Raw genomic sequence first — 23,965 nt, forward strand, 5'->3', positions numbered from 1 at the left:
TTTTGAAGGTCTCGATCATATCCCCTCACAGTCTCCTTTTCTCAAGGGAGAACAATCCCAGTCTCTTAAGTCGATCCTCGTATTCCAGATTCTCCATACCTTTTACTAGTTTTGTTGCTCGTCTCTGCACCCTCTCCAGCAGTTTTATAGCCTTCTTTAGGTTGGGAGACCAATATTGGACGCAGTATTCCAAGTGAGGTCTGACCATTGCTCTATAAAGAGGCATTATGACCTTCTCCGATCTACTCGTGATTCCCTTCTTTATCATGCCCGACATTCTATTTGCTTTCTTTGCCGCCGCCGCACATTGTGCTGATGGTTTCAGGGTCTTATCTATCAGTACACCCAGGTCCTTTTCTTGTTCGCTCTTACCCAGAGTTGCACCTGACATTCTATACTCGTGTTCCTTATTCTTACTGCCTAAATGCATCACTTTGCATTTCTCCACATTAAACTTCATCTGCCATTTCTCCGCCCATTTCTCTAACTGACACAAATCTCTCTGGAGTTCCTCGCTATCCTTTTGCGATCTGATTGCCCGGCATAGCTTTGTGTAGTCTGCTAACTTGATGATCTTGCTGGATGTTCCTTCTTCTAAGTCATTTATATAGATATTAAATAAGATCAGCCGAAGTACCGAGCCCTGGGGTACACTGCTAGTCACTATCTCCCAGTCGGAGAACTTCCCATTTATGCCCACTCTCTGTTTTCTGTTCTCCAGCCATTTGCCTATCCATCTTTGTATATCCCCCTCTATTCCATGGCTTTGTAGTTTCCTGAGAAGTCTTTTGTGTGGAACTTTGTCAAACGCTTTCTGGAAGTCTAAGTATATTATGTCCACCGGTTCTCCACTATCAATTTGTTCATTCACGGTCTCAAAAAATTGAAGTAAATTCGTTAAACATGATTTCCCTTTCCTGAAGCCATGTTGACTTGCTTTCATCAGGTCGTGTGTATCTAAATGTAACAGGTAAGTATGCTTGTCGCCATTGAAGGTAGAAGATATTTGCTCCAAAATATACCATGTCAATTGGGAAAATTCATGGTGATGATGAATATTGTGAGAAACCATCGGAGCTGTATTCTTTCCAGTTTTCCAAACATCAATTGCAGCAATGGTCGGTGTGTCGATGGCAAAGATGCCTGAGATGATGCCAAAGAATGCCTGGAGAACCGTATTTATGCTTCTTACAAAGTTCCCCTGAGGAAGGCAGCACTGATGAAGTAGAAGTGGAACGGGTTGTCGATGCCATTGGTGCCAGTGTCGATGCTGGGGTTGTTGAATGTTGAGCTTAGGCATTGGAGTCTCCAGCCATTCTTGATGTACATGAAGTTGACCCAAAAGGTTTTTCTTACTGCAACTTCCTGACTTTAAGCGTTCTCTTCAGCAAATTAGAGCAAAACATGAAGGAAATGTCTCGGTGTTAATGACCTAGGCACCAGCCACATTAGTTATGTAGATGTGTGTACCTGAAATGGTCCTATGTAGGGCTGTACATTGATTAAAAATCTTAATTGAATGATTAATCGTGATTAAAATTTTTAATCGTACGATTAATCGCATAAAGCGTCCCCTGTACAGAGCAATATAGAGATAGCAGATGTAAATTCTCAAAATTGATATATTTCAATTAAACTAAACATAAAATCATTTATCTTACCGTTGTCTTGTGATTTTCTTTCTAATCTTATTTTCTGACTCTGGTTCTGTGCGGCACTAACAGATCACTGGGGGGAGGGGGGAATGGGGCAGTGGCACCAGCAGCTCATCAGGGGAATGGGGAGCAGTGGTACCAGCAGCAGCACTAGAAGTTCTCGGGAGGGGGTGGGGGAGGAAGACCAGCTGTTCTGAGGTAGAGGGAGGTCAGGGGGAGCAGGACTCTTAAACAGGGCTGGTGTTAGACCTGCTGGAGCTCAGGGCAGAAATTAAGGAAAGGGACCCCAAATTCCCCTCCTCCTTGCCTCTCCCCAATTTTCCCCATCTACCAAAGCCCTTCCATCCAGTATTACTTTCTACTTCCCTACCACTCCTGGGTCCACCATCTTTCCTTTTCTCTTACCAACTGCCCTCCCTATCCAGCATCTCTTCCATCATCCTCCTCCTTCCCTCCCACCTCCAAATACACCATCTCTCCCTTTTTTTCCCTAACTGCCCTCCCATACAGCATCTGTCCCTTCTTCTTCTTCCTCCCCTCTCTCCCACTACCCCCAATTCCACCATTTCTCCCTTTTTCTTCCCAAATGCCCTCCTATCCAGCATCTCTCCTTTCCTCCTTTCCTCCTCCCCACCATCCCCCAGGTCCACCATTTCTGTCTTCCTCTTCCCAAATACCTTCCCATCCAGTATTTCTCCATTCCTCCTCCTCCTCCTTCCAGGAATGATAGGGAGGGGGTCAAACAGGGCAGCTCCAGGCAGGATGTTCTTCTTCTAATCCCTCACTCAGTCTGTAATCCCCTGCGCTCACCGTTTAAAAATCAAGAGGATCACCAGCACGGCAGCTATTGTCCATGTGTTTTACATGTACACAACACAACAGCTGAGCCCATATAAAATAAAACCAAAAAGTGTCTTTGCAGCTTAGCCGGGACTTTTTTGGTTTTATTTTAATGGACTCAGCTATTGTGCTGTGTTGTGTGCTCACACAACAAATGCACAAAAACTGGGGCTACAGAAAAAAATACCCCCACCAAGCCCCCCCCTCCACGGACATCCATCCCCTGGGAGCCAACCAGCAAACCCCCAATGCTGCAACCAGACATCCTTATGCTGCTGAGACCCCCTACTCCCAGTACTTTAAAAACAAAACCAAAACAAGCAGTCTAGACCCCCTTACCTGGCCCCAAGGTCCCCAAAACGCCCATACCTCTTTTAGAAGACCCGCAGGAATGATGCTCACTCCCCCCTGTCAGCAGGACCACCTCTTCAAACTGGGGAACCTTCTCCTTCCCAGTGTATCCTGGGATACACTGGGAGGGGCCTAAGGCGATCTTAAAGATTTAAAGTGATAGCATACTTTTTGCGTATTCATGCCTGGGTTCCATGGATAACGTCATCTATATATGAGAATATACTTCCTGCTTGTCCTCAGATAAAACCCTTCAGATACCCCTAAAAAATAGAACAGCTGGTCATCCCCCTCCAGAGCCAAAGTGTCTTTCTCTGAAATAGCTACCATCTTTGGGGTACCCTCCTTCAAAATCATGGGTTGCAATCACATAAAACGGTCATTCTCTTTCTCACAACTCCTGTGTTTGGCATTCTCTTCCAAAGTCATATTGGCCAGCTGGTCTATTTTGCCTATTAGGAAATCTTCCCTTGAAGAAAGGAATGAATCTAATTGGACTTGGTGTACTGGAATTAGATTAGAAAGAAAATGAGTGGAAAATTCAGTGCGACACTTACAGTAACTGATTTCTTACTGGATGCAGACGCAGGTCGTACACTTTCAGAATTTGGTGAACGAGACCTTGATCTAGTTTTCTCCTCTTCATCTGTGTCCTCTTCATCAAAGTTTAAACTGCCAGAGATCCCTAGTAGAACACAGGGGCAATTAGATAAGGTGATAAAGAATGATTCACACATAGGCAAATGGCATATGAGATATTTCAAACAAGTGCATGGACAATTTTGTCTGAACTCACAATATATGTTTATCTTTTCTAAGGCAAGGATATATCATAAAGAAGGTAAAATTATGTTCTTACCTGATAATTTTCTTTTCTTTAGTCAAAGCACATGAATCCAGACATGAGTGGGTTATGTCCATCCATCAGAAGGTAGAGATAGAGAACATCAAAATGAGCTCTCATATATGGGATGGTAAGCTCACTAGTTAGGGTGGCAAGTCAAATGCGTGCAAGACAAACGCGCGAAGACAAGTGAGCGCAAGACATTTGAGCGCAACGACAATTGAGCCCAACGACAATTAAGCGCAAGAAAATTGATCCCAACGACAATTGCGCGCAACGATAATTGCGCACAAGACAATTAAGCGGAAGGACAAATCAGTGCAACGACAATCACGCGCACATTCACATTATTATGGTTACATTAGCTCCTTTTTTACGTGCTCAGAACAGCTCGCCTTCATTTCGCTAGCCTCTTTGTGATTCGTTACGTTAGCATCTTTTTTTACGTGCTTGGAACAGCCCGCCCTCCCTTCGCTAGCATCTTTGTGATTGTTACGTTTGCTCCTTTTATACTTGCTCAGAAAAGTCCACCTTCCTTTCGCTGCTTGTGTCCGTTATAGGTCTTGTCTAGAACTTGCTCTATAACAGGTATTTCTCTTGCGCGGATTTCACTCGCCTTTGTTGAGAGCGACACTACTTCCAAATTTCTTCATTTGCAAGGTATGTATATATTTTCATTTGCTATCTTTTTATATAAGATGCGCGCAACAGAATCTGACTATGAACCCTAGTAAGTCAGTATTCCTCATAACAAAAGCAGCAAAATAAGACATACAATAAAAACAAATGAACAAGGAGTCCCAAATGGTGGGATCCTGGATTCATCTGTTGTGATTAAAGGAAAGAAAATTCCAGTTGACATAGATAAAGTGTCTTTGAATACGCTCATTACCATTAGAGAATTACAGAAGGTGATTCAGACAAAGTGTAATTATTCGGCCCCTGGCCCTGATAGATTTACAGCCGAGTTTTATAAACTATTGTCATCACATATTTGTTCATCTCTACGGGATTATTACACTCACGTTATCCATAGGAGAAGATTTCCACTGGGCGCTAATGAGGCCTTGATCACTCTGTTATTGAAACCTGGGAAGGATGTTTCATCTCCTGAGTCCTACCACCCTATCTTGCTCCTTAATGTGGACATTAAAATTTTAGCTAAGATTCTAGCAGACTGGCTTTCACACCTCCTTCCTGGACTTATTGGCCCAGACCAGGTGGGTTTTGTGAGAGGCAGGCAGTCTGTGCATAATGTCCACAAGATGATATTGGCTATGGCCCATGCACAACATCATGACATACCTATGCTGTTAGTTAGTCTAGATGCGACGAGAGCTTTTGATCAAGTGGATTGGAAGTATTTGTTTGGTGTGCTGGATTATATGGGGGTGGATGGCTGTTATTTCTTCTGTATTTAGAGCCCCTTTTAAGAACGATCTTGAAGGGTCCGGATGTATCTAGCATTACGATCTCTGGCCACACTGTAAAGGCCTTAGCTTTTGCTGACGACTTACTGTTTACACTGACTCAGCCATTAAAATCGACTGCACAACTCTTACAATCTCTTGAGGAATTCAGGTTCTGTTCAGGGATTTCTTTGAACTGCCATAAATCAAAGGCCCTAGCTATCCCGTATACTCTACAGGACAATTGGAAGGGAGATTTTCTATTTTTCTGGGCCAATTAAATATTTGGGGGGTTACCACAAGATGTTTTTAAAAAAAATTTTATTTCTTTATTGAATTTTCACTTCAATTCACAAGAATAATCTTGTTCAATGCAACACAGAAAAAGAAAATTTTTTACCAATTATACAAAACTTATGCAAATACAGAGTTATCCCCTCCTTAGACCACAATATAGAGGGTGTGATAATCAGATAATATTGGAGACATTAAATTAAAAATAAATTCAAAGAAAAAAGCTTAGTGTGGCATGGCTACCATCTAATTATAATCCATTCTTAATCAGTGCTTAATGATCTTTTTGACTTTTAGGAACTCCTTCAAGTGGTCTGGAGAAAAAAATACGTACTTAATTCCCAAATACCTCACCAGACATTTACAGGGATAAGCTAATAAGAACATAGCCCCCAATTTAAGAGTTTCTTGACATAGGGAAAGGAAATCTTTCCTTCGCTCGAGTCACTTTTGAAACGTCTGAATAGATCCAAATCCGCTGTTCTCCAAATAGTTTTTGAGAATTCTTAAAATATAGTCTTAGAATCATATTTAGACCTTGCTCAAAAACAAAGGATGTTAGAAGCATAGCTCTTTCAGTGTCTGAATTCAAAGTTTGTTCCAAAATAGCAGTAACATTATCAAAATCAATCTGTTTCTCTCGTCCATTATTTTTCTCCGTTTCTCTTTGAGGAATCTTTTTATTCGGCAGGTAATAAATCTTGTTTAAAGGAGGAATATTGTCAGGGGAAACTTCCAAATTCTCAATTAGGTATCTTTTGAAAAAATCTATAAGCGGAGTTCCAGGTGAGATTGGGAAATTCAAAATGCGAAGATTTAATCTCTTATTATGATTTTCAATTTGTTCTAATTTTCTATGTATAGAGGAATTAATTATCTTTGATTGTTGCTATTTTAAACAGTTGCAGCTGCTGTATATCATCCTGCATCTGTTTGGTTTGAGAAATCCATTTTTACCGAGTCGACGGTTTTAGTAAGAATATCAATCTTAGAGTTAATATCTATTACCTCCTCAGTAGTTTTGGCCATCGCAGTCTCCAGTCGTTGTAGGAGCAACCAAATGTCTCCTAAGGACGCCTCCATGGGAGAGGGATTAGTTCTCTCTCTCTCTGTTGGTTCCTTCAGCTGCCCTGCCATTAATGGTTCAGCGCCCTCGCCAGGAAGCCCCATTGATTTCCTTCCGGGATCATAGATCTCCCGCAGCTGAGCTCTGGCAGAGGCTGGATGCACGGGGGTAGATGGAACCGGAGGGGATAAGGATATTTCAAGACCCGAAAGGGGGAAAGGCTCTCCACCACCTTCTCCCAAAGCCGGGTCATTTCCTCCGGGAACTTGAGTAGCCATCGGCAGAGCCGCGAAGAAGCGGTCGACGGTTTGCTGGATGGGTGTTGAAGAAAGGGCCAGCAAAGGTACGGCCCTTATCACCCCCTTCCTCTTTGAATGTGGCATCAGGAAAGCAAAACAAGATAAAGTGTTTCAGTGGAAGGCACCTACGATCATCAGATCTTTCACACTGCTCCTTAGCGATTCTCACCCCGCCGCCATCTTGTCATGCCCTCAAACCACAAGATCTTACTACCCTTTATGCCCTCTATTGGCTGATATCTTACAAACTCTCAAAATCTGGTCTCCTTTTCCTTTGTCTACAGTGGGACGGGTGGTCCTGTATAATATGGTGCTCTTTCCAAAATGGTTATACAGATTTTGCCAATTTTACTATCTCATTCACATTATGTACAACTCACGAGAGGGTTACAACAATTTGTCTTGGGGGGGGCAAGTGGCCACACATGACCTTTGTCAAGGTTTGTCTTCCTACAGAGCGGTGAGGTTATGGATTGCTTAATATTCGCTGGTATGTGATGGCCTGTCAGATGAGACACATTAATGACTGGTATAGAGGAATTTCATATTTTTCTGACTCTCGGTTGGAATTTTTGGTGCTTTCCCCTTATCATATTAGTTTTTATATTACATGTATCAGCCTTGGCCCTCTGCTCTGTGGTGGCAACATATCCTATATTTTACCCTGCGAGCCAGACATGACGCTGGGTTTGTTATTGCCTTAAACTGTCATCTGCTGTTTCCCCATATCTCCTGATTCAGGAAATTTGTAATTTCCTGCTAGGGATCCAGAGCTTGCCCTTTCAGAGGTGGACGCAAAATGGATTTCAGTATATTTTTCAATTGTTCACGGAGTCCGGACATTATGCATCTTTCACATCTCTACAACGTACCTATGGCCTACCAGGGACGGACATTTTTGCTTACTATCAATTATGACACTATGTTCACTCATTACCAGCTTGTCATTTAAGTGAATCTTGTCGTGAAGCTCTTTTGAAAATATTTAGTCTCTCAGCTCAACAAGTCCCTCTGCGGTTTCAGAATACTCATGAATATCAAATGCCTAATATGCAAGGAAATGTAATACAAGCGGATATGATTTGGAGCTCCTTTCATGATTTAGAATGGAATAATTATATTAAAATTATATAACATATGCTAAATATTATTGTGCTCTGGACTCTTGTCCCCCAGAAATTATGAAAACAGCTCCATTAGATTTTAAACTGAATTTGTTGAATTATCTGACTGATAATTTAAAGAATGGAAAATTCCTCACTAATAATGGTCATATTACAGTGTTCTCCCTAGCGCTTTTCAGCCGGGTGCTCCGCCCAGCAAATTTACATTACCGCCCGGCTGTCATCTGCCGAAATCTGCTGCCATCACTGCTTAACGCGATGCTGAAGAGCCGCCGAAATACTCCCGCCGGACTTTAAACAAAACAAAACCCAGCAAGCGACTCGAACCCGGCTTCCCTCCGAAACCGGAAGTTACGTCGGGGGGGGGGGGGGGTAGGTAAGAGAAGCCGGCATGGACCATTAGAGCACTGGAGCATGCGGGAGATAGGCCAGCCACGGAGGGAAGCTTACTTGCTCTTGCTTACTTCGGGCCTTTCTCGCTGCCGGGTCCTGCCTACTTTCTGTTTCCGCGAAGGCAGGACCCGGCAACGAGAAAGGCCCGAAGTAAGCAAGAGCAGCAAGTTGTAAGCTTCCCTCTGTCGCTGACGTTTGGGAGATAGGTCAGCGACGAAGGGAAACTTGCAACTTGCCTTTGTCTGTAGCGAATCTGCCGGGTGTGTGAGACGGGGGGGGGGGAGTGAATGGGAGGAGAAATGCTGCTGTACCCAATTAGAGGGGGAGGGGGAAGAGAAATGCTGGTGCTTCTGCTGTACCCAATTGGGGGGGTTAAGAGAAATGCTGCTATTGTATCCAATAGGGGGAGGGGGAAGAGTCATGCTGCTGCACCCAATTAGGGGGGAGGGTGAAGAGAAATGCTGCTTCTGCTGTACCAAATTGGGGGGAGGAAAGAGAAATGCTGATGATACTGCTGTACCCAATGGGGGGAGGGGAAGAGAAATGCTGCTGCACCCAATTGGGGAGAGAGAGGGAAGGAGGGAGAAGGAAGATCAGGAAAAGGAGGAAAGAGATGCAAAGACCATGGGAGGGAGGGAAAGGAGATACCATACCATGGAGTGGAAGAGAGAGATGTCAGGGCATATGGGGGGGGGAAGCAGGGCCAGATTAAAGGATAGGCCCAGTAGGCATAGGCCTAGGGCCTGAAATGGTCAGGGGGGGCCCGCCAGTTCTGTGCTTTGGGGCCTCACCCTTGCTGGATTCGCTGGCAGCAGCAGCAGCCTCATCATCATCCCGGGCACCCCCCCAAAACCCGATCCGACCCTCCTATCTCTCCCTCCTTCCCTCATTGGTGACGTGCCAGAGGGAATCACGGCAGGAGAAAGCCCTGAAGCAGCCTGTTTAGAGTAGAGCAGAGCTGTTTAGAGTCTCATTATGGTAGGGAGGGAGAGATAGGAGGGTCGTGGGGGGGGGGAGAGTAGCAGTTTGCCCCGGGTGCTCGGCCTGGCATCATGAACTTCTTCGGCTAGCAACAGCATTTACAATTCATTGTTGTTGCCAGCTTCAAGCCTTCTTCTCTGCTGGGTCCTGCCTACTTCTGTTTCTATGAAGGCAGGACCCGACAGAGAAGAAGGCCCGAAGTTGGCAACAGCAGCGAATTGTGAATGCTGCTGCCTGAAGAAGTTCATGACGCCAGGCCTTGGGTGACAGAAGGAGGAAAGGGAGCAGAGGGGGAGAGACTTGCTGCACCCAACTGGAGGGAGAAAGAAGATGAGGGAGGGAATGAAACGAGGTGCCAGGGATTGGAGGGAAGGAGGAAAGTATGCCAGACCAAGGGGAAAGGAAGATGTCAGAGCATGGAGGGGGAGGGAGAGATGGAAGAAAAGGAAAGACGTGAGATGCCAGAGAATCAGGGAAGGGAAGATACCAGACTGTGGGGTGTGAATGAAAGAAAGGAGAAGAGAGAGTTGCCAGAGCATAGGGGACGGGGTGTTGACAGAGAGAGAAAAATGGAGAGGTGGCAGAGCTGAAATCAATCATGTACAAAGGAGAAGAGAAGGGGCACAGGATAGACAGTTTATTGAAGGAGCATAAAAAGAGGGAAGATGCCATATGGAACGGGGAGAGGGTCGACAGTGGGTGGAAGGGGCTGATGCTGCATGGAAGACAGAGCGGACAGATGCTGGCTAGAAAGAAGAGTGAAGACAAGATGATTAAAGCAGAAATGACAAAAGGTAGAAAAAAATTTTTTTGTTGCTTTACGTAGAATCTAGTATTGTATCTATTGATTAAAGTTTATAAATAGGAAATTTAAATAAGGCAGTTTTTTGGGGACTAAACCCCTTTCCTCAGGTCAGGTCAGGACAGGATACCATAACAGCAGGGGTGCCCAAATGGTCGAGCGCGATCGACTAATAGATCGCAAAGGCAATGTGAGTGGATCGCGTTGCCTTGGCAATCTTTTTCTTCCTGCCTCCCTGAGCCAGGCCAGGCGCGTACAAGCGCCGGACTCACAAGACTTCACCTCCAACGTCAATTCTGATGTCAGAGAGGAAGTTCTGGGCCAGCCAATCGCTGCCTGGCTAGCATGGAACTTCCTCTCCAACATAAGAATTGACATCAGAGGTGAAGTCTTGTGAGTCCGGCGCTTGTACATTCCTGGTCTGGCTCGTGGAAGCAGGGAAAAATCGGCATTAGGGGGTAGGAAAAGAATCGGGGAAGTGAGAAATTGGCGCGATGGCTTGGGGGGCAGGGGGAGAGAGAAAGAAAGAGAGACAGAAAGAAAAGGGGAGGGGCAGAAAGAAAAAAATATTGGATTTATAGTCAGAAGAAGGAAGTGCAAACAGAGACTCATGAAATCACCAGACAAAAAGGAAAACTGATTTTATTTTCAGTTTAGTGATCAAAATGTGTCTGTTTTAAGAATTTATATCTGCTGTCTATATTTTGCACTATGGCCCTCTTTTACTAAACCGTAATAGCGGTTTTTAGCGCAGGGAGCCTATGAGCATCGAGAGCAGCGCAGGGCATTCAGTGCATCTCCCTGCTCTAAAAACCAGTATTGCGATTTAGTAAAAAGGGAGGGGGTATATTTGTCTATTTTTGTATAGTTGTTCCTGAGGTGACATTGCATAGAATCGTCTGCCTTGACCTCTTTGAAAACCCACAGAATATACCGTAAATGATAATTAACATTTTCTCTGCGTACAGTGTGCTTTGTGTTTTTTTAAAATTTTTATTGTTGGTAGATAATTTTGACTTGGTCATTTTAAAAGTAGCTCGCAAGCCCAAAAAGTGTGGGCACCCCTGCTGTAGAGCCATTTCATGTATGACTGGATGAGCTATATTTATCTTTTTTTTTTAGTTGTTTAAATTCATGCAGAAATAAGTGGCTAGATTGAACCTAATGACTTCATTAATGCCTTTCCCTTTTTTAAACCTCTATACCATTTGAAAGAGGGCAAATACTTCTTAAATTTAATAAAAATATTCTGGCACAAGTGTCAAACCTTAAAAAAGGAAGTCATATTGAGCATTGGAAAATAATAATAATAATTAACTAATAAAAATAGTATACATTTAGGGCTCCTTTTACTAAGTTACGATAGTGGTTATAGTGTGCGCTTAGCGTGCGGAGGAATTGCCATGTGTGCTAGATGCTAACGCTAACATTGAGTTGGCGCTAGTTTTCCCACGTAGCGCAGGGGTTTGAGCGCGCTAAAAATGCTAGCGTACCTTAGTAAGAGGGGGTTAATTTTCCCCACCACCAAATTTCCTCATCCCGCCCCACCCGGCTACTTTTTCATGCCACCCGGTTGGAAAAAATTTCTGGGGAGAACACTGTATTATAATATCTCCATTCCCAAAGAATTATTAGCATTAATCACTAATTATAGACCAGTAGCATCCATTCCATTTTTTGTAAAAATTATGGAAGGATTGATCCATCTTCAACTAATGGAATATCTTGATTAATTTTCTCTCTTGCATGAATCTCAATCTGGTTTTAGACCTTTATTTAGTACCGAGACAGTAATTGCGGCTATTTTGGACAATTTACGTTCCTTGTTTAGTAAAGGTCTTAATGCCTTGATCATGCAATTTGATATGAGCTCTGCATTTGATTTAATAGACCATGGGAAATTGCTGCAATGTTTGGATGCTATTGGTATTATAGGAGAAGAGTTAGAATGGTTTCGGGGCTCTCTCACGTCTCGCACCTATCAGGTCTGGATGATCAGGAAAAGATGAAGACTGTAGCTTCGTGCCACTCATGAGACAGCATTCCGCCACCACAGACTGCCTGACCTTCAATTTCAATTCCTGGAGGGTCCTCGCCCAGATTCAAAGCATCTCCCAGATCTGGGTCAAGGCGATCTGTGATTGCAGCTACATCTCCCACAGTTGAGGTGTCCATCTGTGTAAGCAGAGGCATGGTTGCATCATTGGCACCCCAGGAACGCTGAACTGGTTACCCACATCCTGGAAAGGGGGAGGCCCTGACGCCAGCAAGGATGCCATAGGAGGCAGATTTGGTGCCTTTTTCTTGGCTGGATAAGCCTGGAAGAGTATGTTTAAAAAAATCCATGGGGAATATCAGCCACCTCCTGGGAGCCCTTTTTGGCTCTCTTACAAGATCTGGATGGGCCAATTTCAACTTTTTTGGCTGGCTACAGATGGATTGGGTGGTAGGACCCCTAAAGAGGTTTAGGGAGCCAAGGCCGAAGATATTTTGCCCCCCTCATGTGCCACAAGGCACATGGCTGCTTGCCAGTCAGCTATCCACAGCAAACAAGGCATGCACTTTCATTTCCTGCCCTGGGGAGTGTTTTCTTTCAAAAATGAAGCTTGCAGAGATAGAAAATAATTTTTAATTGAAATTGGGAAAATCCAAGATGGCCACCAAAGGAGCAATTTTGTTGAAAAATAGCCCGGGAAAACTATAAAAACCACCAAAATGCAGTGATTTTAAGATTTTATGGGTGAGGGAACATAGGACTAATCTCCAAACTACCCAAAAGGTATTTTCAGAGAACCCAAAAAAATCTCTGTCACAGGCTAGGCTAGGTGCTGGGGAACTGCAGAAAAGAAACAGCTTACAGGGAGATCCTCTGCCTCAACAAGCTTAGGAACCTGGACTGCTGGTCTTCTGACTGCTACTCTAACCTAACCCTCAACAAGAGATCTCTGTCGCACCAGACATGACGTGCACACAGCCTGGTGGAGGAATGCAATTGGCCCCGATCCTAGTCACACCTCCACGGAGCCACTCAGTCTGTGCTCCAACCCACAAGCAGATGAATCTGGGGAAAGCCAGCTCCCAAAGGAACAGTCCCTAAGTCCCGATCTGATAGTGCAGGCTGTCCAGGAAGAGCACACTGCAAAGCAGCCAACCCCCTAGAAGCAGACTTTACCTGCAAAGTCTGCAATCTTCCGCAGCCAGAGCTGCACAAAACCCTTGCAGCACAAAAACGCAAAGTCATAAAAAAACTGACTAGAAGAATAAAATTAATTATGAGCATAAAGACTGGCTCCTACTGTCTTGCTTGAAGGAAAGTAACTGGAGACCAGAGGGAAGTCCTAAGGTAAGAGAGGAGGGTCAGAAAAAATTATGTAACTGAGGCTTCCTACAAGCAGTCTCACAATATGGGATGCATAACCCACTTGTCCAGGAACAGAGTGGGATTGTACAAGAATGGATAAATCTGCTAGTTATAGCCAAACAATTTTTGAGTACTAAAATGTATCCAGGACCATTTCTTACCTCGTTTCTCCAGAATCTCCTGAAGGTCTGGCTTGGAGGCAGTGTCCAAAAGGCTTTCTGCATCATTGTCTACTTCCTCGTCTTCTGTTGTGGACTGCTCCACAGACATGATTTGGATTTTTGTTCCCATGTCCTGCACATCAGTGCTCAGAAAAGCAGCTGGACCATCAATACCTGAAGATTAAATCAGATCATTCAAACACACCACAATTAAGAAAACAAAAAGGTACTCTGTCAAATCATGGCATCCCAAATATTTGTTATGTTGTGCATTTATTACCCACCCTCTCCTGGTAAGGTCCAAAGTGAAGTCACAAATCAAGAATCTAGTGAATAGCAATAGGAATATTACAAATAAATAAATAAATAAATAAATACAGTATTATAGTATTACAATTTCTAGATTAAGCATTTATGAAAGAGATGTGTCTTAAATTTTCTTCGATAATAAGAGGAAGTGAGTTCTAAATATTTTTTTTTTTCAATCATATTTATTAAACAAAACAAGGAACAATACAAACTAGCTAAACAAGTCCGTCAATACAGATGCAGAATACAACAATATGCGAGACAAAAGAAGAACAGATTTAATATTTTCTTTCCCCCCCCTCCCCCCGGGTTCACTAAAGAAAAATCAGAATTTCGCTATCATAGTATGATAATCAAGGGTAATGGATGAGATGCCTAGAAAGATGACAATGGCAAGAGCAAAAATGGTTACAAATTAAGTAAATAGCTACGCATAGCAGGGGTCAGAGTATTCCAAAAAGGAGCCCAGACATCCTGCAATTGCTGTCCAGCCCTGTACTCTATATTTGGGATCATCTGGCGTTCCATCTGTAACAGCTGGATCATAGTTGCCCGCCAATGCTGTAGGGATGGGGGCGACGGCTCCAACTATTTGACTAGAATAACTTTTTTCCCAACAAAATGGCCCGGCGCAGAAAACAACGCAAGCACCCTACAGGGGCAAGCACCCTAACATTGAAAAAACAAAAGATGAGGGGAAGCTATACAGCAAGCATGCCATAATACAGAAATATGATCCAAGATTCTCCCCCAGAAAGCCCTGATCCGGGGACAGGTAAAAAACATGTGTCCCAAGGTGGCATTGAGAACACGACACTTAAGGCAGTGTGCATCCAGCTGCAGTGCTATTTGCTGCACGCGACTGGGAGATACGTGTAACTGCATAGTCATTTTATAATTAATTTCCCAGAGCGCAACTGATAAGCACATCTGGGAAGCCTGCCGAAGACTACGATTGAAAAGGTCAGTTGAAATGGAGATCCCCCAGGTTGCAAGACCATTGTTGATTTAGATGGGTATAATCAAAGTTAGGAAGATGCTCCTCCAGGACTTCAAATGGAATCGCAGCGGGATACTCTGGGCTTCCAAGCATAGACCCTTGCGAAGTAGCTGCAAGGACTCTCCTGTCAGCATTGCAGCAGGAAGGGAACAGACATAATGGCGCAACTGCCAGTTTGCAAATTGATCACCTGCAGCGAACCAAAACTCTCCTTGTAGGTCGCCAAAGGTGTGAATGGAACCATCCTCACTCAATACCTGGTGGAGATATATTCAATTCTTAGATGTCCAAATATGAAAGATAGCCGTAGTCAAGCCCGGCGTAAAAAGAGGTTTACCTCCAATCGGCAGCAGTACCGTCGTGGTTGAAGAAAGTCGCAACAAGCCACAAAGTTGGCACCAAGCTGCACGAATCGAAAGATACAAAGGGAACATTCTAATAGCAGGAGGAAAAAAACGCAATGGAGCATGGAGCAGTAATGAGGTTTCCCTATTGTAAACGAAAACTGTGAAACATTACAAAACCAATCGTTGAGATGACGCATTTGACATGATACAACATAAAGTTTCAAATTCAAGAGCCCAAGCCACCTTTGACTCTAGGCAAAGCCACCACTCGATACGCCAATCGAGGGTGCTTCCCATTCCACAAAAAACCGTTCAGCAAGCGCACAAAGGCCCAATGCGTTGAAGCAGAAAAAGAGATAAGTAACATCTGAAAAAGATACAACCAGTATGGAAATAATAACATGTTGAAGAGAGCAATTTTCCCCTATAGCAAGAGTGGATACGCTCACCAAAGCTGTAATTTATTCTCCATAAATTGTAAATGGTCCTGCCCGTTCAGAGCGTATAAGCGGGATAGGTCTTTCGGAATCCATATACCTAGGTACTTTATAGAATCTTCAGCCCAAAGAAAAGGGAAGTTGCCCACCCAATGACGAGGCAAAGTGTCCTCTAGAGGAAGAATAAGGGATTTATGACGATTGAGCTGAAAACCAGAGTAAAAGGAAAATTAATCGATCATTCCCAATATGGCCTTCAGCGGTTGTGTCAAGACCAACAAGAGGCCATCCGCAAAGGCCAGGACTTTAATCACACACCCTCACCTGCACTTTCAAAACCGTATTATCTGACATGAGAGTACGCAACAGGAGTTCCAAGTACAACACAAATAGCAGGGGGGAGAGCGGGCAGCTCTGGCGAGTACCCCGTCCTATAGAAAAGGAGGTACAGCGCTGACCATTCACCAACAATTGCGCAGTAGGTTGATGATATAGAGCACAGAGAGCAGCTGAATACCATCCCGACAGCCCCATATAATTCAGCAAGTCGAAGAGGTAATCCCAGCGAACTTTGTAAAAGGCCTTTTCAGCATCCAAACTGGCCAAAACTGCAGGTGTAGCCCAAGATTGACAGTGAAAGATAGATAGTAGTACTTTCTGGACATTAACCACAGACTGCCGGCCCTTGACAAAGCCCACCTGTTCTGGGCAGATCAGGGTAGATAAAATGGGGGGGGGGGGGGAGACAGTCTGCCAGTATGCGCGCCAAGAGTTTTAGATCAACATTCAGAAGAGAGATAGGGCAGTAAGAGCCTGGGGAATCAAAGAGATCAATGCCACATTGGACCCCTCCAGGAAGTGCCCCTCAAGAATAACATGGCCAAAATGTGACAAAAGTGGGGCACATAATTGTGGCAAAAGCATCTTATAAAATTCAGACGAGTATCCATCTGGGTCAAGTGCCGTCGCATTACTCATAGACTTTATTCCTTTCTGCAATTCTCGTGCTGTCAAAGGTCCATTCAAGGCCACCAGATGATCAGAAGTAAACTTGGGGAGAGAAGAATCTGCTAAATAATCTGCGAGAGAGGATCCAGCAGCAGCAGTGTCAGGGGAAGCATACATAGCACTAAAATAGTTATAAAATATGTCAATAATTTCCTAAGACATATAGCAAAGGGTCCCTTGACCATCCCGGAGCCCAGAGATATACCGAGAGCCCAGCCATGCAGTAGCCACAAGAGCCAACAATTTCCCCGAACGATTGCCATGTCGATAGAAATTATAGCGTCTATGAAAAAGATATTTCTTGGTTCGCTCATGACGAAGCACGTTCAATGCAGCTTGAGCAGATAAATAAGCCTCCTTGGCCGCTCAAGAGGGATTGTGAATATAAGTAGCCTTTGCCTTGCGGAGTTCGCGTTCTAAATTTTAATAGACTGAAAACAGAATGAACTTTCTAAAAGGTTTTACTCTTGCATCTGAAACTGATGGGAACAGAGAAAACCTTGATTCATTGTGCGCTCACTCAACTTACCAGATGAATCCTTAAGGAAAGATTAGGTTCTCACGTTGTTAATCTTCTTTGGCACTTTTTCTTTTCCAACCAAGGAAAGAGAAGCAGCAAACTCTATATCAAATCACAAAGGAACACAAAAAGGAGCATAGAAGACCACACCGTCAAGCTTGAAAAGTCATTTTAATGACAACCATGCAAGTAAAATGAACGTGACACAAACAGTCCTCAGAAAGAATCCACTTGATAAATGGTTAAAACATAATACAAAGAAGAGCTATCATAGACAGTGTCTGAAACTTTTCCTTTTCCACCAACAAAAGAGGTACAGCCAAGCCATAGCCCACCCTACCTTCAGGTCCATAACTGATCCTGAATATCAGAATGCACAGGAAAGGCCTTTGGCGGACCCCGAAGGTCCCTCAATACAAAGGACTTTGGCAGATCTGAAGTGGAGGTAGAAAGGTCCTCAATGGAGTGCTACCAAAGCCTCTGTTATGAGGGAATTCAGTTCTTCCCTACAGAATAGTCTCAAGATCTTGGGGTCATCCCTTTCCTCAGGGATAAGCTCCCCCTCCTCCAAGTCTTCCCAAGCAGAAGCCCCTCTCTGAACCAAAGAAGGTGGCGTCCAAAGGAGAGGCAGTCAAGTCCCCACCATCATCTTCTGGGAGGGTCATCCTGGAATGTTTGGGAGTTGGAGTAGCTGCAAGCACCTCTGAAGGGGAAGCTGCTGAAGAGCCTGCTTCAGGAAAATATCTACTGAAAAACCAGATAAACTCAGGGGAAAACATTGAACCCTGCAGCGGCAAACCTTGGTAATTAAAAGAGGAAGAGGGACCTGGAGGATCCATCGACATGGGAAACTGAGAAGCCACTGAACCCTAAGCACCAAAGAGCAACAAAATGGCTGCTTTTCCCACGCTGTACTGAGCCAAATCCTCAGCCACCATCTTCCCCGAACCAGCGAGCAGTGATGCCAGCTGCTGCTGCATACTGTCTAAAACCGTGGAATTCCCCTCCTGCATTGTCTTGGAGCATTTCTTCACAGACTTACAGGGACACTTGCCTGAGGCCTCCCAACATGCTCAACAGTGAGGCCACTTGGCCAACTCCGTGAGCCAACATCAACGGACCATGAAACTTTGCTGCTGGTCCCTGAAATAGCTTCTGCCTGTGTGTGTACTTGTGCATGTGTGTTTGTAGAGAGGCTGCAGAAGAGTGCATTCCAAAAGACCACCCATCAGAGAAGTTTGACTAGAAACCAGTTGACTAGAAGCAGCATACCAGATCCCAGAGTTGATAGTCATGGCCATCCACATGCTTGGAGAAAGAAAGTACTGAGGAGCTGGTGGGGAGGGGGCTAGAACCTATATCAAACAGCTCTTCTTATGTATTCTATCTCCACCTGCTGATCAATGGACATAACTATTCCACTGGTCTGGAATAGTGGGAAGTACACTGTGGAAGATACATATCTTAGCAGAGTTAAAAAGATGAGTTCCCATGGATATATAGTAACATAGTAACATAGTATATTTAAAGTGAGGAGGAAAAAGGCATATGTACTTGACAATATGAGCCTCAATTTCAGTCTGACTTTGTTACCTGGATGTCTCACCGCCATCTAAAATTGAATATGGCTAAAACAAAATTGCTCATCTTCTCGCCTAAACCCACCTCTCCACTTCTTTCGTTCTCCATATCTGTGGACAACACTCTCATCCTTCCTGTTTTGTCTGCTCATAAGAACATAAGAACATAAGAAATGGCTTCGCTGGATCAGACCCTAGGTCCATCCAGTCCGGCGACCCGCACCCGCGGAGGCCAAGCCAGGTGTTCCCTGCTGAGAAACCTTGTTTACTCGTATCCCCAATGTCATTTGCAAGAAGGTGTGCATCCAACTTGCTCTTGAATCCCAGAATGCTGGTCTCCATCACAATCTCCTCAGGGAGAGCATTCCAAGTGTCCACCACTCGTTGTGCGAAACAGAACTTCCTAATATTTGTCCTGGGCCTGGTGCCTCTCAGTTTCAGTCCATGACCTCTTGTCCGAGTCACATTTGACAATGTGAATAACGATGTTTCTTGCTCTATTTTGTCAATTGTTTGGTTGTAAGAAGCGGGGAGAGATTTGGATACCGCATGGATCGTCTGAAGTAGCCTTTCCAGGCGAAACAGAAAGTCTTTTCTGTCGGGACTAGGAGTTTAAAGCCTCTTTTGAAGTTCTACGCCTTCAGATGAGTGTATTTTCTCTATGATTGTGACTTTTTGCTCCACGCCTCCACAACCGCTTACATAAGTGAAATTGAGCTGTAGCCCTCGCTAATAATTTAGTTAAGTTTGGGATTCTGGTCACTCCTTTTCGGATACGAATAATACATTGAATTTTGTGCACATTGCTGTCACTACAAAAAGTTTTTGAAGAAAATTGATTCTGTATGAATGGAAGTGATTTATTTATTTACATGTATACGGAGTTTTTTTATAAACCCGTGATGATGTGCATAGGTTTGGGCACTTGTGTAGTCCCAGCCTTCCACAATTGAGGTTTATTTTTCTCCGTCATATTATAATTTTTCATACAGTTTGTGTTATGTCAGCAATGCGTGTTTATGTGGCCTGAATGATTCCCTGCTACTAACTATCCTCCTTGGTAAAGACAGATGCAAAGAATGAGTTTAGCCTATCCGCAATCTGTTTGTCTTCCTTGATGCACCCTTTTCTTCCTTGGTCGTCGAGAGGGCCCACTGCCTCATTAGCTGGTTTTTTCCCTTTTATGTATCTAAAAAAGGGCTTGAAGTTTTTGACTTCTTGCGCTATCTTTTCCTCACTGGCTCTTTTGGCGTCTCTTACCGCCTTGTGACACTTCTTCTGGTTGACCTTGTGACTGTTCCAGGCCTCCGTTGTGTGTTCACGTTTCCATTTTTTGAAAGAGTTCCTCTTATCCCTTACTGCATCCTTCAACTCTTTAGTTAGCCACTAAAGGTTCTCCTTTGTTTTTATTTCTCCTTCCTTTGGATATCTGCGGAATGTAGAGATTCTACGCTTCGGTGATGGTATTTTTTAGTAGGGACCATGCTTGATCGACCGTTCTGATTTTGGCTGCCTTTTTCTTGAGCCGTTTTTTAACCATGACTCTCATGCTGTCGTACTTCCCTTTTCTGAAGTTAAAGGTTGTGGTTTGAGTCTTGGTACGTTTCCCCTTCCCGATGCCAATTTTAAAATTGATCATGCTGTGATCGCTTGTCCCCAACGGAACAGTGACCACTACATCTGTTATCCTTCCAGTTATGCCATTTAGGACCAAGTCCAAGGTGGCAGTTCCTCTTGTCGGTTCTCCCACCATAATCTCGGGGTCACCTTTGACTCCTCTTTCTCCTTCACCACCCAGATACAATATATCACTAAAACCTGCTGCTTCTTCTATAATACTACCAAAATCCGACCCTTCCTCTCTGAGCACACTACCAAACCTCTTATCCACATCCTCATCACCTCGAGCTTAGACTACTGCAACTCATTACTCTCAGGCCTTCCGCTTAGCCATCTCACTCCCCTCCAATCCATCCAGAATTCGGCTGCACAACTCATACTCCGGGAGAGCCACTTTACTCACGTTACTCCTGCCCTAAAGTCACTTCATCAGCTTCCCATCTGTTTCTGAATACAATTCAAACTCCTCTTAATGACCTATAAATGCACTCACACAGCTGACCCTCACTATCTCGCTTCACTTATTTCCCCCTATGATCCCCCTGTGAGCTCCGCTCAGCTGGTAAGCCCCTCCTGAGTCCTTCTTTTCAACTGCCAAATCCAGACTCCGTGACTTCTGCCTTGCTACACCATATGTTTGGAACAAGCTGCCCAAATCCCTACGATGGGCTCTGTCTCTGGCACTGTTCAAGGCCCTTTTAAAAGCCCACCTCTTTGAGAATGCTTTTGACTCCTAACTCCTCTCACCTTGGGTTCTGCATCCCCTACCCTCTATGTCATGCCTGTCTGTCCAAGTTATATTGTAAGCTCTTCCAAGCAGGGACTGTCTATAAATGTCAAAATGTACAGCACTGCATATGCCTTTCAGTGCAGTATAAGTGATAAGTAGTAGTAGTAACTTCAAAAGTTGTTGTTAGGTGCCATCAACTCATCAAGTCCTAGCGACTTGATGAATTGGGGATCTAAAAAATAAATCGGTTTTGCGCAAGTCTGGAAAGGTCCTCAAGCATCATCCCCATGGCTGATTTTAATATGTCCAGTCATCTTATTGCAGGTCGCCCTCTTCACCTGGTTCCTTCGATCTTACCAAACATGATGTCCTTCTCCAGTGATCTCTCTCTTCTGATGGTGTGACCAAAATAAGACAGTCATAATTTCATCATTTGGGTTTCGAGTGACATAGCCTGTTTGATCTCTTTCATAATTGATTTATTAGTTCTTCTGGCAGTCCACAGCACACCTAAAATCCTTCTCTAGCACTAAAGCTCAAATGAGTCCATCTTCTTTCTGTAGTGTCCAGCTTTCACATCCGTAATTAACCACTGAGAAAATGAGTGCGTGGAATACTTTGTCGAGAGCCTTCATTGAAAAGCAACCAAGTGCTATTCTAGTTGCTGTTAGTTGCTTTTTTGTTTACAAAAGAGTCCAGGAGATTGAAATCCTTTACAACTTCTATTCTATCGCCTTCAAGCTCAAAATCTTCATCATTTTCCATGTTCATGTACCTTTAGATTTCCTGCCCCTGATTCCCATGGCTCATAGCGTCATGACATTACTTTCTGTTAAATTTCACTTTCGCTTTCGGGCCCCGCCATTACTCCTGCCTCGCAGAAGTGCTTCGATTGATTTCAGCATCTTCACTGACAAGGTAATTTTTTCGTTTTGTCTCTCAATGTTGTACTATAGACCTACCCAAGATATATCTTTTGCTGTTCTCACTAGTATATCAGTGTTCTTTTTTTCGCTCACATTACTTTCGCTTTCGAGCCGTGTATTTATCTCTAACTAGCAGTAGCATCATTTTCATATTTATTTTCATTCATACTTACTAAGATTTTGATTGCCAGTTCACAGTTTAACTACACTTTTACGGGTGTTTCCTTATTGAGCAGTTTTAAGCACTTTAATATTTTGGCTTCTTTGACTAGCAGTACCCCATCGCCTCCCTTCACCATACTTGGCACTCTTTCCTAGGGTCCCTTGCTGGCCCCATCTGGCACTTTGTTTATCAGCTTAGTTCTAATCTTCCCCCTGTAGTCCCCTTGTTTCACTTTTTGCCTCATTTCATGCACTTCCAACTCTTAATTCCGGTTGGATTAGGAGAAGCTTAGCTGCATATGTCTTTATCCATTTGTACATAACGTTTTCTCATAGTCGGTTTTTAAATCCCTTCTTCATTTATGGCACATGGCCCGTTTGGCTTCACTCAGCAGGCTCAATTATGCCTCCCTCCCCCCGCCGGTCCTGATATGAATCATTTTTATTTCACATTACATGATATCATTTATTCCATATCACATGGTCCCTGGGTTTTTCTGTATACAATATATTTGATTATATTTTTTTCCCTCACTGGATTTTTTTCACCACTGGATATATCCTAGATTTAGTGCACTTTTTTGTATTTTCACAGAGATTTACACACCTAGGATTAACTAGTGTTCAAAAACCCATTTTTTACAATATTTTAATGTCTTTGATTTTTGTTCAGACATAATTGATCACATTGTACTTTGAAGTTCTTATGCAATTGTTTATGTACCTTAGGCCATGATATTTTAATCCTTCTGTAGGATTCTTTTAGTTCATAATTTATCATATTACCATTATTTATGTTATCTTATGCTATGATATCCCTTTGTTGGATTCTTTTAGTTATAATTTATTAAGTTTCAAGTTTATTTTTTTTTAGTTCAAATCTTTTTACTGGAATTATAGGTAACAATACAGAAAAAGAAAACAATACTTATACATACATGTTTAACTCTTTGTCAGCAATGATCAAATACAGGAGCTAGTATAAAGCATCAACAAGGAAAAAGCAGAGCTATACCATAAGCATAGTTTCAAGCAGGAGAAGGTGTGCTATAGTACTGCCATATTCACGATTCAAAAGAAACGGGATTAAATGACTACATAAATAGTAATATACCAGTCGCCAAAAATAGAGTAACCTAAAAGTAATAATCAGCTTTATATCATATAAATGTCATGAGAGAGTACATAGGAAACTAATAGTTACAATAATTTCTTACAGGTTCCCATAGCTTATTAAAATTCTTAGTAGACATTAATTTTTGCGCAAATACCCTTTCGTATTTAAAAGACATGCACACTGAATTCCACTACATGTTTGAATTAACTTTAGACAGATATTTCCATGATGATAATACATTCTTAATCACTAGGTATAAAAGGATACGGAGTAGTTTAACTTTATGGGCATCCATTGATAGTGACGACTCAGGTTCACATAACCCCGTTATTAAAATTTTCAAAGTCAGTTTATCATTAATGTCTAGTATAGAGCATATCGTTTTCCATACTGATGCCCAGTATGTTTGCAGTAGTTCACAATCATATAGCATATGTGGCAGTGAGCCTGGAGCTTTATTGCAGGACCAGCATTAGATTGATCCACATTAAAATCTGCCTCGCTCCTATAATCCATCTACTTTGTTTTGCACCGCACTCACTGGACCCCCATATAAGTTTCAAGTTTATTAGGTTTTTATATAATGCCTATTAGAGAATGACACGGGGAATAATCTGTCCCCCTCACTG

At 43.3% G+C, this 23,965-nt stretch overlaps 1 protein-coding gene across 12 annotated transcripts in view; it reads right to left on the reverse strand.

Moving 5' to 3' along the window:
* The window catches only part of TULP3 (TUB like protein 3), a 203,006-nt gene that overhangs the window by 105,171 nt on the left and 73,870 nt on the right, over positions 1–23,965 (reverse strand). For all 12 annotated transcript variants that reach the window (XR_004540148.1, XM_033952421.1, XM_033952420.1 and 9 more), the window contains 2 exons: positions 13,581–13,754; positions 3,404–3,531 (listed from right to left, as the gene is read on the reverse strand). Coding sequence is in view for 11 of the 12 variants with exons in the window: in XM_033952421.1 (XP_033808312.1) it covers positions 3,404–3,531; positions 13,581–13,754 (302 nt within the window). In the remaining variant the exon portion in view is untranslated. The remainder of the gene's footprint in view (positions 1–3,403; positions 3,532–13,580; positions 13,755–23,965) is intronic.

The sequence above is a fragment of the Geotrypetes seraphini genome, chromosome 7 (assembly GCF_902459505.1).
Source record: "Geotrypetes seraphini chromosome 7, aGeoSer1.1, whole genome shotgun sequence".
NCBI classification, from domain to species: Eukaryota; Metazoa; Chordata; class Amphibia; order Gymnophiona; family Dermophiidae; genus Geotrypetes; species Geotrypetes seraphini.